The sequence below is a fragment of the Dermacentor silvarum genome, chromosome 1, assembly GCF_013339745.2.
Source record: "Dermacentor silvarum isolate Dsil-2018 chromosome 1, BIME_Dsil_1.4, whole genome shotgun sequence".
NCBI lineage: Eukaryota > Metazoa > Arthropoda > Arachnida > Ixodida > Ixodidae > Dermacentor > Dermacentor silvarum.
The window spans coordinates 123,981,882-123,994,604 of record NC_051154.1 but is presented as its reverse complement, the minus strand read 5'-3'; the positions used below and the strand labels follow the sequence as shown (position 1 = coordinate 123,994,604).

Genomic DNA, 12,723 nt, shown 5'->3' with positions numbered 1-12,723 from the left:
TGGCTTCTATCACGCGACATAAAATGTGGTATATAATTATACATGCGTGCATCCCACCATCTCCTGTCACAGTGCGAACACCGAGACGCCTAGTAATTGAACTGACAGGCCTTTAAAGCTATTTTGGACGTGACTGTGGCGATTTGAGCCCTTTGTGGCAGTTATAAAGGCATGCATTTATTTTTTCATACTGCACGATTTTTTTTTTTATATTTTCATGGTCCTTAGGGGGTCCAAGAAATTGGATGTTGACTGTAGTTGTTGACTTCGCCAATATGTAAGAAACTTGAGAGGGTTAAGCCACCTCCTGTACTTTACTATAAATACACTTAATTTCCTCTGTTTCTCTTCACCACCTTTCTTGAGGCATTGTGTATATATATATATATATATATACACACACACACACACACACACACACACACCATATGGTTTATATGTTGGTCCAAAGTCGGGCACTGGTCTTTTTTATTTATTCTGTGCATCCTCTTTATTTGCACTGTTTATTTGAAATCATACAGATTGACATTTGTAGTGTAGGCTCTTTGGTGGGGTTACAGTTGCGGTTTTAATAATACCATTCAGCAGCCTTAAACTTTACCACTGCAGAGGTTTGCCATCCCTGTTTTTAAGCATGAAATGCTTTTAGCTCCTGTTAGCGACCTTCAAGAGACCTTGAGCCAAAATCCAGAGTCGTTGTCCAGGCACTCAAGACAAGAATGAAATGAGATCATCCGGGCAACCAGTCAAAACTTAGAAATGCGGTCTCTGGCCCCCAAAACTTTGTACTGGACCACCACATTACATACGCTAGTTACTGCCCACTCAAGTTTCAAAAAAATATTGGTTCCGATTTCTTCCTGATGCTTGTTCACAATATCACTCAATCTGTAACTTCTAGTACGCTGAAGTTTAATTTGTCATTTCCAATAGGGACGTTCAAAAGGCAGATACAGTGCAACATACACTTGATTGTCATCTTATGGCGCTGAGACAGGGTTACCTGTGCTCTTCTCAACGCCAGCGATCCATGAGTCCTGAGGCGCAGGTTTTGCACCGCCTCCTTTGAGAGATGGTGCCACGCTGCGAAACCAGGTCGGCAGTGTCAGGTGCGCAGCGGGTGGTTCTTTGGCCTAGACGAGACGTGCAACAAGGTTCAGTTCAAAACAGGTTCATTCTGGCTGAGTAAGCTTTCAGGCCTGCGTCGCGGCACCAGTCTGCTTTGCCGGTAGCCATTTCATGCTTACGTCTACTTTCGATTACAGGTGAGCCAGCATTTTTTTGGAAGTGAAGCATTCCACTGCTAGCATTTTCGAGTAATGCAAATGCCTCAATACCTGGGCATTTATTTTTATTTATTTATTTATTTATGAGTACCTTACAGCGCCCTCGTGGGACATTGTGTAAGGGGGGCAATACAGCATGTACAGAATAGAGAAATACACATAGGTGAAATATTGATTATTACAGATGTAAGTGAACACACGAACAGAGAAACGCAAAATATACTAAAACAGCAAAGTGTAGTGTCTGAAGGCGTTACACAAAAGGTAATATAAAGCAACTATTTAAACACCAACAGTTTAACAAGATATGATAACTGCCGAAAAAGTATTACGCAAATAACTGTACACAGACGATAAAATAAAAACAGGTGAAAAAAGCATCGCCAAAACTATAAAAGCAAATAAAAAATAAAAAAAAAGCATACCGGTAACAGCATTGTAGGCACGGGTGAACGCGAAAACGCCATACATCAAATTTCGGTGCATAAATATTTTTTTAGGTTGTTTAAGAACTTTGCGTGATCCCGCTCTGATGCGAGATCATCTGGTAGGTCATTCCACAAATGAATCGCTCGTGGAAAGGCCGAAAGGTTGAAAGCGTCGGTTTCACCGTACATGCGTGATAAGCTAAAGTTGTTATTTAGTCGGCGTGAAGTTCGATGAGCTAGATTAAGGTGAACAGATGGCATCATGCTGGTGTGGATGAGTTAGTGGAAAAGTGATAAAAGGGAAATGTCACGACGAATTTTTAGTGGCTCGAGTGCAAGGCCTTGTTTAATCTGTGTTATGCTAGATGGGTAGCTGTAATTACGCGTAATGAATCGACTGGCTCTGTTCTGGATAGATTCTAACTTGTTAATTAGGTATTTTTGGTGCGGTGACCAAATGGAGGGGGTGAACTCGAGTTGCGGACAGATTAAAGCAAGATACGCGAGTTTACGTACATCGGAAGGAGAATTGTATAAATTACGGCGTAGAAAACCTAATGATTTTGATGCGTTAGCACAGATAGAAGTGATATGTGTGGACCAGGAAAGATTAGGAGTTAGGTTTATGCCTAGGTACTTATAATGCTGAGCGCGTTCCACAATGCTGTTACCAATTTTGTATAGACCACTAAAGTTATGATGTTTTCGACTAAAAGTGATTAGTTTGCACTTGGAAACGTTTAATGTCATCTGCCAGGTATTGCACCACTCACCAATACGCTCTAGGTCTTGTTGCGGTTTGTAAGCACTTGCACCTCCATTTTTTTACCCATCCAGAATATTATTAACAGCTGTGAAAATGCTGTTGCATCTTCCAGGTGCACATACAAGAGCTGAAATTCTCAGCCTATGACAAGTAGGCACTAGAACTAGCCCAGAGTGTAATTTAGCCATGCATTGACTGCGTAATGGAGGAGGCCAACTGCTATAATATTAACATGAAAGTGTTTTAGGCCGGGATCCACGATCAACTTCCTGTAACGAATGTGACGTCGGCACGAACATGTAAACTATGCTCTCTTGACAGGGATGGCGCCACCATCTAGGAGCGGTAAAGCGAAGTACTGCATAATGACACTAACGAGCGCCGACAGTGAGCGCTTAGGTAGTCGCAGCGCAGCTGAGGCTTCAACGCGGTGTAGCCTGGTATAGGCGGTGTAGGCCTTCTGCTGAGGTGACGACGCAGTTTCCGCACATGGTTTGTCTTGACACGTCGCTTATGGAGTGCAGCTTCAACATGCATCAGCAGTGCTTACACGCGAGCAATGACATCGATGGGCGAATCTCGCTTTGGTCCAGCGAGAGATTGCCAGCGTGAAGCAGAACGCCTTCACGCGTTCATGGCGCATGCGGCGAACTTTGCTGCTCGCATTCCTGAAGCTGAACGCGTCGCAACTCAACTGGCTGCCCTAGACACTACGGAGCCGGACCAAAATGCTCGTACCTTCGCCGAAGCGACTCGGTAGCAGGACGCCGCTCGCTAACAGGACTTCGCGCGCCAATGCAAACCTGCAACACGGTCGCCTTTCGCTACAGCGGACCGTGAGTTCCCGAATGCCTGTTTTATGGCGGATTTGCACACTGCTTCGGCGTGTGCAATGCAGTGTCTCCGGGGGATGTTTCCTGATCATGAGTTGTTCGACAACTTTCGCTTGTGTGGCAGTTGTCAAGGATCCCTGTGTAGTTGGAGAGTGCCGCTGATGGCGACTTGCAACTTAATTCTTCATGTATGATAAACATGCAACAGCTTCTGCGAAGACACGTTTCACTTTCGTGTTCTACCGATTCCTATGAAAGAGGGGTCAACCGTATTTTTTGTGTCGCTTTCTTTATTATTCCTGTCTAATGAACCCTGTGTGACCATTTGATCCATTGGAGATTCAGTAAGGGGCCATGCTTGCTTTAGGTCGAGAATAGGGGTCCCATGGCACTTTCTGAGTTATGGTAGGATTTCCTTAGGCCAGACAAATTCCGTTTTCTCATATGAGAGACATGGAACAGTGTGCATGGGGTTATGTGGCCTTGTTAATGTAAAATTGTGGGCGTTGCAGCCCCAGGAGGTGGTAGGCATCGACGTGCGGAATCCCATGGTGCTGGTGGAGCCTGAGCCAGCTGAGCACGGTGCAGCAGGTGCTGCGGGGGCAGACGGGGCCAACGGCGATGCGGGCGACCTGCGCCGAAGTGTCACGTCGCTGCTGGAGGCCATGCGTGACCTCCTCAGCAACATCCACCTGCCCTCGGATGTGCCAAATGATGGTGACGTGGACAGCGATGACGAGCATGAGGACTAATGAGCAGTAGTGGCCGAACAGGCCCAGCAATTGCCTCCACTTTTTTTTTTTTTTTTAAATTTTGTGTGCATGTGTCGCGACTATGTGATGCTGTTTTGCCAAAAGGCACTTATTTGTAAATTGGACTGGCTGAGGGGATGGCAGGTTGCAAACGCTGCTTATGAGAAAACATCTTCTAGCTGAACAAAGTTCCAGATAATTTTTATGATGGGCGTCTGTTTTCACTCTGAATATTGTTGCCAAGGCTGTTGGGTTTATACTGTACCAGTTAGGGGTGGCATAGTGCTGACTTCTAACATTTTTTCAGCACTGGCCTTTATAGGTGGGTGAATCCAGATAAGAACGAACCGGTGGTCCTGGTCACCATTTTCGATTTTGATGAAATTTACTTTATGCATGGGTTTTGGGCCCAGAACAATGATTCTGAAGTTAGTTTTGTGGAAAAAAATTTTGTTCGCCTAAAAAAAAAAATGCATGAGTTTCAGCCGTCGAAAACGCTTTTCCGCCAGTTTTTCGATTTCTTAATTTTGAGCGTGCATAGAGAAACAATGGTACACTTCTCGATCACAATATTTTTTCTCCACAAAGAACAAGTGAAATGCTACCTTATGAATATTTTATTACACTTGGCTACAGAAGGAATTTTGAGAAAAAGAATGACAAGCATAGTAAACGGACCAAAATACCTGTAATTCAGGAATTTATTGCTCTAGAGTAATAAAAGTGAGGATAATAAAACTCGGTGCACTTGAACTTTTAAGTTTTCACATTCTTTTGAAATAATTTTGGTTGCTTTGTCAAGCATTGTTATATTTAAAAATTGCACTAAAACATAAGTGGTTTGCCAAAAACATCGAAATTTGAGAATTGTTTTCTGGAAAGGGCCATTTTTAATTTTTTTGAAAATCACTCTGGTTGAAGCCAAGGACGTTGTCTACCACTGTGCGTTAAAAAACGTTGCATTATTTGAGTACCGAACAAGTTCCAACGCGTCAAATGTGACCACACTCAGCCTTGCGGCCGCGCTATTCATATTGTGCTGCAAGTCAGACGCAGGTCGTTCAAAAATAATTGTACCCAACATACTCATAAAGAAGCCCTAAAAAAATAAAAAGAAATAAGGAAAGAAATGCGCCACCAGGTTGCATGGTGCCTCAAGCTTTGTCTTCCGATCTGGCACTTAGCAATCTTTAGCAGGCATTCTGTGGCGGCAAGCATTTGCGGCGGCGGGCGTTCACGTTTCATCAGTGCCGCTTCGATGGTAAGCGTAGTCCGCCTGTGCCTGACACCGAAGTTCGGAGAGGGAATGAGATTAGGAACGTAGAAAGTCAAAGGCGAAAGCTGTCAGTGCGTCAACAAGGTATATTACATTAGGTCCGCCGGTAGCTTTTTTGAGGACGCCTCCAGTGCACGACGCATGTTTCTTCCTCCGCTGTGATGGCTGAAGCCGCAAAGTATAGCCTGAAACGCATGGCTTGTGCTGACTATCTGCAGAGACACAAGAAGAAAATCTTGTATCAGCGGAACTTTCGTAGCGTAAAGGACTTGGACATTGTTCAAATAAGGCAACACCTGCCTGACACCAGTGTTCCTGTTTGAGAAACGGATTTTCTCTGCGGGGACTCTGTCAATTGCTTCAAGGCACTGACCACGGATTCTTCAACTTGCCCGGCTCCTGAGTGCACGCTGACACATGAGGATGCATCGATACTGGTTGAAACATCTGGAAATGACCTTTCATCTGAGTCTGAGGAGGCATCTACGTCACAGGAAGTGTTCATTCCAAAACAAGCGGCCGTTGAAGAGCTCAAAGGGTATGTGCGGTGCCCAGAAGTTTTGCCACTTAAACCTCCACATTTTATTAAAAGAAAACATTGAAGCTCATATGCCAAGCGAAAGGAAGGAGAAATTGAGCATGCTCTGAAGAAGAGACTTAAGTCCAGTTTATCAGCAGTATATGACACAGAAAGCCAACCTGTGACATGACAGGAAGCTGCAATGCCTTTTCAGACTGGCTGAACAACTTAAAGCAAGCCTTCGAAGCTTTGGAGTTGTTCAGTGAGCGTTGTCGTCTTTTAACTTTACTGCCAAAGTCGCTTGACATCAAAGAGATACAGAATGTTATTCCAGCAGCGACACGCTACATGATCCGTAAATCCAGGACATACAAAGAAAATCATGCTGTGTGGTCCGGCCCTGATCCTTACACAAGAAAAAGGGTAAACCAGAAATGTCTCGAAGCATCATTGGACTATTACACTGAAGATGAGTTTAATTTTAGCCAACCAACCCCAAATAAGAAGGATGTGGTTCATGTTATACTGGATGGCAAGAAATAATTTATTGAGAAACGTGTAATGACACGCTGTATACGTGAAACTTGCCGCATGTTTAAGGAAGCTCACCCTGACACTGCAATCGGTCGGACTAAGTTCTACTCTTTGCGACCGAAGTGCGTCATGCCCACGCCAACACAGGAAGTATGTGTCTGTGTGTATTGTGCCAACGTAAAATTGGCAGTATGTGCGTTGGAATATAGCTCCGGTCAAAAGAAAAGTGCCGAAGACTTTTGTGACCGCTGCCTGTGCAGTCCCTTTTTCTTTACGTGCGAACTTGGAGAGTGTCCAGCGTGTCCGACAGTCAGAGCTCTCACATTGACAGACCTTGGAATTCCTGAAGATAAAGAAATATTATGTGACTTGGGAGAAGGGTGACTTAGTAAAGAAAGAGCCTACCCCGAGTGCATTCTTCGAGCACCTTCAGACATGCCTTAAACAATGGATAAGCCACAACTACATCAGGCACATTCAAGGCGAAGCAATCAGTAAAGAAAAGAAGTTTATGCAGAAAGCAAGTGTTCTTCTGCATTTAGATTTTGCAGAGAACTGGACAGTCCAGCTACCAGACGAAATTCAGTCTCATCACTGGAGTAAAAGTGAAGTCACCATATTCACCTGTGTGGCCACAACTCAGAAAGGGGCGCACAGTTTTGCTGTCGTAAGCGATGACATCTGCCATGACTCGGCCCATGCATGCTATACGCCGTGGCTAAGGTGCACGAATGGCTTGAAGAGCACATCGCAGTGTACGCTCATATTACTTATGTCAGTGATAGTGCTGCTGCTCATTTCAAGAACAAATTTCAAATTCATGAATTGAAAAACAACCTGTATGCATCAGCTAAGTGCTTATTTTGCGCTACTGGACACGGGAAAAATGACTGCGATGGAATTGGAGGCATTGTGAAGCACCAGGCAACGCTGTATAACCTTCGAAATCTCATCTTATCAACTCTGCTACCGATATGGTGCAAGTTCTGACTCCTAAGCTACCAAAGGTTACATGAATTTACGCTCCAAAAGCTGACATTGAATCGTTAAGGCGATTGAAGGCAAGAGAATGGGTTGTGGTTCCTGCAAGGCCTGGTATCAGTCGTGGCATATGTGGGAGTGCAAGCAGACCCATAACTCCGACCTGCAGTTGTTCGTGGCAAGAACAGTTGCTTCGGATAAGCAACTTCTTCGGCAGTGAAATCGAATGTCACATGTTCTTAAAAAGGTGCAAGACCAGATTAATAAAATATAACCCCATGGCATCAGTACTGTCAGCATTCTTCCTCGGCCACATTTGCATACAACATGCGCAATTGTGCGGTTAAAAAAAAGGTTGCAACCCACACAAGACAGCATCGCTTGTTGGCAGTGTTATATTTCAATGATGAATATTATGTTTAATGAGTTCTTACATAGCTCAGCAAATCGGAATGCACGAAATCCGTGTTACGGCCTCTAGGCTGAATGTGGTCACATTTAACGCATTGTAACTTGTTCGATACTCAAATAATGCAACATTTTTTTACACACAGTGGTATACAACGTCCTTGACCTCAACCAGAGTGTTTTTTAAAAAAATTGAAAATGGCCTTTTCCAGAAAACTATTCTCAAATTTCGATGTTTTTGGCAAACCACTTATGTTTTAGTGCAATTTTTAAATATAACGGTGCTTGACAAAGCAACGAAAATTATTTCGAAAGAATGTGAAAACTTAGAAGTTCATATGCGCCGAGTTTTATTATTCTCACTTTAATTAGTCTACAGCAAGAAATTCCTGAATTACAGGTATTTTGGGCCATTTACCATGTTTGTGATTTTTTTCTAGAATTTCCTTCCATAGCCAAGTGCAATAAAATAGTCATAAGGTAGTATTTCACTTGTTCTTTGTGGGGGAAAAAATATTGTGATTGGGAAGCGTACCATTGTTTCTCTATGCGCACTCAAAGTTCAGAAATCGCAAAACTGGCGAAAAGAGTTTTCGACGGCCGAAATTTGTGCATTTTTTTCAGGCGAACAAAAATTTTTTGTCACGAAAATAAGTTTTCATCAAAATCGAGAATGGTGACCAGGACCACCTGTTCGTTCTTATCTGGTTTCACCTAGGTGCTGTACACCCCTGAGCAAAAGTATATGGACCAAGGGTTGCACGATAAAGCCAATTTTTAACAGCAAAGCTGTTTAAGCCAGCCGTAATTTGTGGTTCGTGGTTCGTATCAAGAAACTATAAAGAAATAAAAGAAAATAAACTTTCTTGCCAAGGCAGGATTCAAACCCGCGCACCCACGTTCCCAAGGCGAGCGTCGTAACCACTAGGCTATACAGCCACACTTGTAGAACATGCATTTATGCAAACCATATGATTGCATTCGAGCGTCGTCGTCCACAGCTGGCGCGTTCGCACGCTCGTGCTCTGCGAGGTGAAGAAGAGGTTTCGCACGCTTTGCTCGAGAGAGAGATAAAAAGAATGAGAGAGAGACGCATTCACGGAGAGGGTCTGCTGGGACGTGTTGTTGGCATCGCAATGCGGTGTCGGTGTTGCAAGCTGCGCTATGCAACGCGCAGTGACAGCTGTAAGTCCGAGACGCGCAAAAAGAAATTATCGTCATCATGAGTAGTAAGATTAAAAGTTCTCGCGCACTTCCGGAAAATGCTGGGCTACAATCGCCTAGCTTCGCTGTTCCAAGCGTTGTGCGGTCGAGTGCAAGGTTAAGCGTTTTTTTCCTCTGCCTGTGAACGCAACTTGAAATTGAGGACTGTAGTCCAAACTTGGCAGTGCAAACTTTTCAGTGTACTCGTCCATTCTAGTTTATGCTTGTTAATTACGAAGAAATTCACTTGTTTCAGTGACCCTGTGGTCCGTACACTTTTGCTCACGGGTGTACATTTGCATTGTGGCACTTATTGGCAGCATTTTGTCTGGTGAAACATAAATCTGTTTTCTTCTGATCACAAAACTTGATTAAGGCTGTCAGATATGGGCGGCTATGTCCATGTTTTGTTTGTAATACAGCATTCATCCCGAACCACCCTGACCACGTAGGCCTTCCGCGTGGTGCAGAGTTGTTTGTGAACTAATTAAATTTCTCAAATTAAAATCCGTCAGAAAAATCGTAAAGTGCGATCCACAACCTACAGACATGATAGCGTCGGATTGTAATTAGAATGTACGAGAAAGCATAATTCTGTTATGAGGAAACTCAAACACAAACCCCTTTTCCAGCATTTTTACAATACCAACAGCGGCACGCCCTGGCAGGTTGCATGCAAAACACCATCCAAATGGCGCTCCCCTCCTCGGCAGCGTAAAACGGCAGCGGTGCGCAGAGGTGAAGGTGGAGAAAAAATTCAGAGCCCTTCCCCTGTCGAGTTGGACACCAGGGACAATCTGACCACTTATAACGATCTCGTTAAGGCATTTCACCTCAGTCGCCGAACCTTCCCCCCACCTCACCCCAAGTTCAGCCGGGCGCAGGCTACCACCCTGCATCTGCTACAAACAAATACGTACCCTTCACCCGCCCGCCCCCACCTTTATATTCCCTGAAGTTTACAGTACCCCCAACTGCCGGTGCTGTGGTACTCACCCGGCTACGCTTCCGCATATGCTGTGGGAGTGCCCAGCACAGTACACACACAATAACACCACGACCCTCTCGTTGAGGTTGCGTGAGGCTCTGCGGAGCTCCGGCCTCGACGACCAAACCTGGGCGACCCAGCATGCCCTTGAGGCGGCAGCGAGGCAAGCCCTCGACGTCCCCTCATGGAAGGCTTAGGCCCGGCCATCATAAGGTGCTGGTTCTACAATAAAAGTTTATTCCTCCTCCTCCTCCCCTATTGAAAAAATGGGGGTAAGCGAAGCTTGTGGCAAGACGACACTGTCACATACGTTCCACTTCGTTTGCCCTAAACTCGGGGTCGGCGGCTCTTCGCTGACGTTTCGCCTGGGCTTCGGAAGCCCTCACACTAGAATCGGACGATAAGCTTTGCCTACACCCATTTTCTCGACAGGAGAAGGGCTGGTGATTTTGTCTCTTTGGGTCCCACGTGTGACAAGGGAAGTTCAAGGGTGCGTTACAGGTCCCCAAGCCCACAGGGGTATGTGCCATTGAGCTTGGACCCTTTCTGCTCTATCACCAGGATCGGCCCACTTTTCAGCGCGACACCACCACCACTGCCGCTGCCTCCAAAACTTGCGAGCCTATAAAGCTTCGCTTAAAAAGAAAGCTGCAGTTGCCAGGAAGCCTGACAAGCATTCAGGGATTGTTTAATGCTATCGCGTTCCACTCTTATTAAAGGCGAAGCTTAAGCATCCTTCAAATTTTTCTCATTCTACCCCCAATTTTTCTTTTTTTTTTATATGAAGGGTAGTATACCACTTATATCCTTTACTAAGTTATTTATGTTCTTAAAAAAATGTTTTGGTGGTTACAAGTGCAAGGACCAACTTTTTTTTGTGTGTGACAGCTATGTGGAGCTGGTGTTTAGGGGAGTTTATGTTTGTAAGGTGATGGCCTATAACAGAGTAGTTTTGTTCTGAATGTTACCAATTGGAAGAGAACAGGTGATGCCTTTGAGCGAGTAGCTTTGTTGTGAATGTCACCGGTTCGAAGGAAACTGAGTGGGTTGCCTCTCTAGAAGAATGGTTCAAGTGAAACTTCTTTTATGCTGTTGCCAGACCTTGTGCTGTCCTCAGCTTGGACCATTTATAGCATGTATGAAGACACTTGCTTTCACACTACTTCTTGCAGCAAGCACTGTCAATTTCTGATAATGGCCTTGTATTTTGTATTTTATTGAAGTATATTATTTGTATTGTGTCAAAAGTGCATTGTCAGCTCAGCTGAGATTTATGTACTATCGACCAAAAACGTTTACGGACCATGGGATCTCAGAACATGCTAAATATCCGAGCAGCCTTTAAAAATAGGCAGTAAAACCGTACATCACAATGCTGTTCGCATATACCAGTAGAGGCTGGAAATGGGAATACCAGGCTGCGTTTTGAGGCTGTGGAGGTATTCAGCTTTTTGTCAGATCCCTTGATCCGTAAACTTTTTTTGGTCGATAGTACACGGCTGTGTGCAATTATAGTAGTTGTTTGGCAGAAGTCTTCGTGTGTTGTAATTTTTTTGAGGTTCTTAGCTCAGTTAGAAATACCCCCTCATGACATTTGTGCACTTTAGCCAGATGTTTTAGGCCTGTCTCGACGTAAATGTATAAATATGTTCATGTTTTAAATATGATGTGTATGTATGGTGACTATAATAGTTGGTCTTGCTCACTGGTAAATGCACACCTCGGTTCCTTGGGGCCCTTGATACCATTCACTTTTGAGCCTGCCTTGAGTGTCTGGCATTTATCATAAACACTTACATGCACTATTCTTGAGCTTGCCTGGAGTGTTGAGTATTTAGCGTGAACACATACATGTAGCAGTGTGCACATCAGGTCTTCTTCATAATGATCTGAATTCTTGAATTAATTTATACTTATTATGCATTGCTTTTCTTTTTCTGATTAAATGCCTCTTTGGTGACTCTGACACCAGCTCAAAACCAAAAGTTGTCAAGCGCTTTGTTTAGTGGTCTGGGCCACTGTACATTGCGATATCTAGAGTTGTATCAAAATAGGCGTAGAATAGCCAGGAAGCAACAGCATCTTGTCAATTTTCACTTATGTTAGTTCCCGCCTGTAACAAAAAGTTCTTGCTTCAAGCAATAGTGAACAGGAAGTCCAGTTCCAGTTCACATTAGAACTTAGGCACAAAGAACTTGCCTCTCAATCTGCTTCGAATGAAGGCTGCAAACCACCATACTTCAGCAAGTGTCCTTCATTTGCCTTGTCAAGAAAAAAAAAAAGTGGAAAATGTTATTGCAATAACATCAGTGTGTGAAAATGTGAAATCACTTTTATTAACCTTGCAGTCTAGTTTGTTCACTCCTGCGGAGCTTTCTGAGCAATATGCAAGATTCATCTTGATGGATTTATATCAGCATTAGTGCTGTAAAAGTTGTTTTCCTGCTACCTTCTTGAGCAGTTATAAATGAACGTGTAAATCTATAGTAGGGTACAACTTTAGAAGGCAGCGGCATTTGCCCCCTCAAACGCGGATGCATACGAGCCTCCACCAATAGGCGCGCACTATAGACTTTGCGTCATGAGCCGGATGGCCGGTGTCCCCGCTGATGGAGAACATGGCAGCCCGTGCTTCAAGCTGGGGCGAGTCGCGTCAGCGGGACTATTTTTTTAGTCGCGGAGGCAATCGGCTGCTGCGTTTCGGTCATCTGGGCGGGGCCTCTCCTGTCTTCTTAAGTTGTACCCGAC

At 44.3% G+C, this 12,723-nt stretch overlaps 1 protein-coding gene across 2 annotated transcripts in view; it reads left to right on the top strand.

Moving 5' to 3' along the window:
* LOC119435987 (transcription factor 25-like) overlaps nt 1-4,298 on the top strand; it is a 102,757-nt gene extending 98,459 nt beyond the window's left edge. For both annotated transcript variants that reach the window (XM_037702704.2, XM_037702703.2), the window contains exon 14: nt 3,826-4,298. In XM_037702704.2, the coding sequence (XP_037558632.1) occupies nt 3,826-4,065 (240 nt within the window). In that variant the 3' untranslated portion in view covers nt 4,066-4,298. The remainder of the gene's footprint in view (nt 1-3,825) is intronic.
* Nucleotides 4,299-12,723: the final 8,425 nt, after the last annotated feature.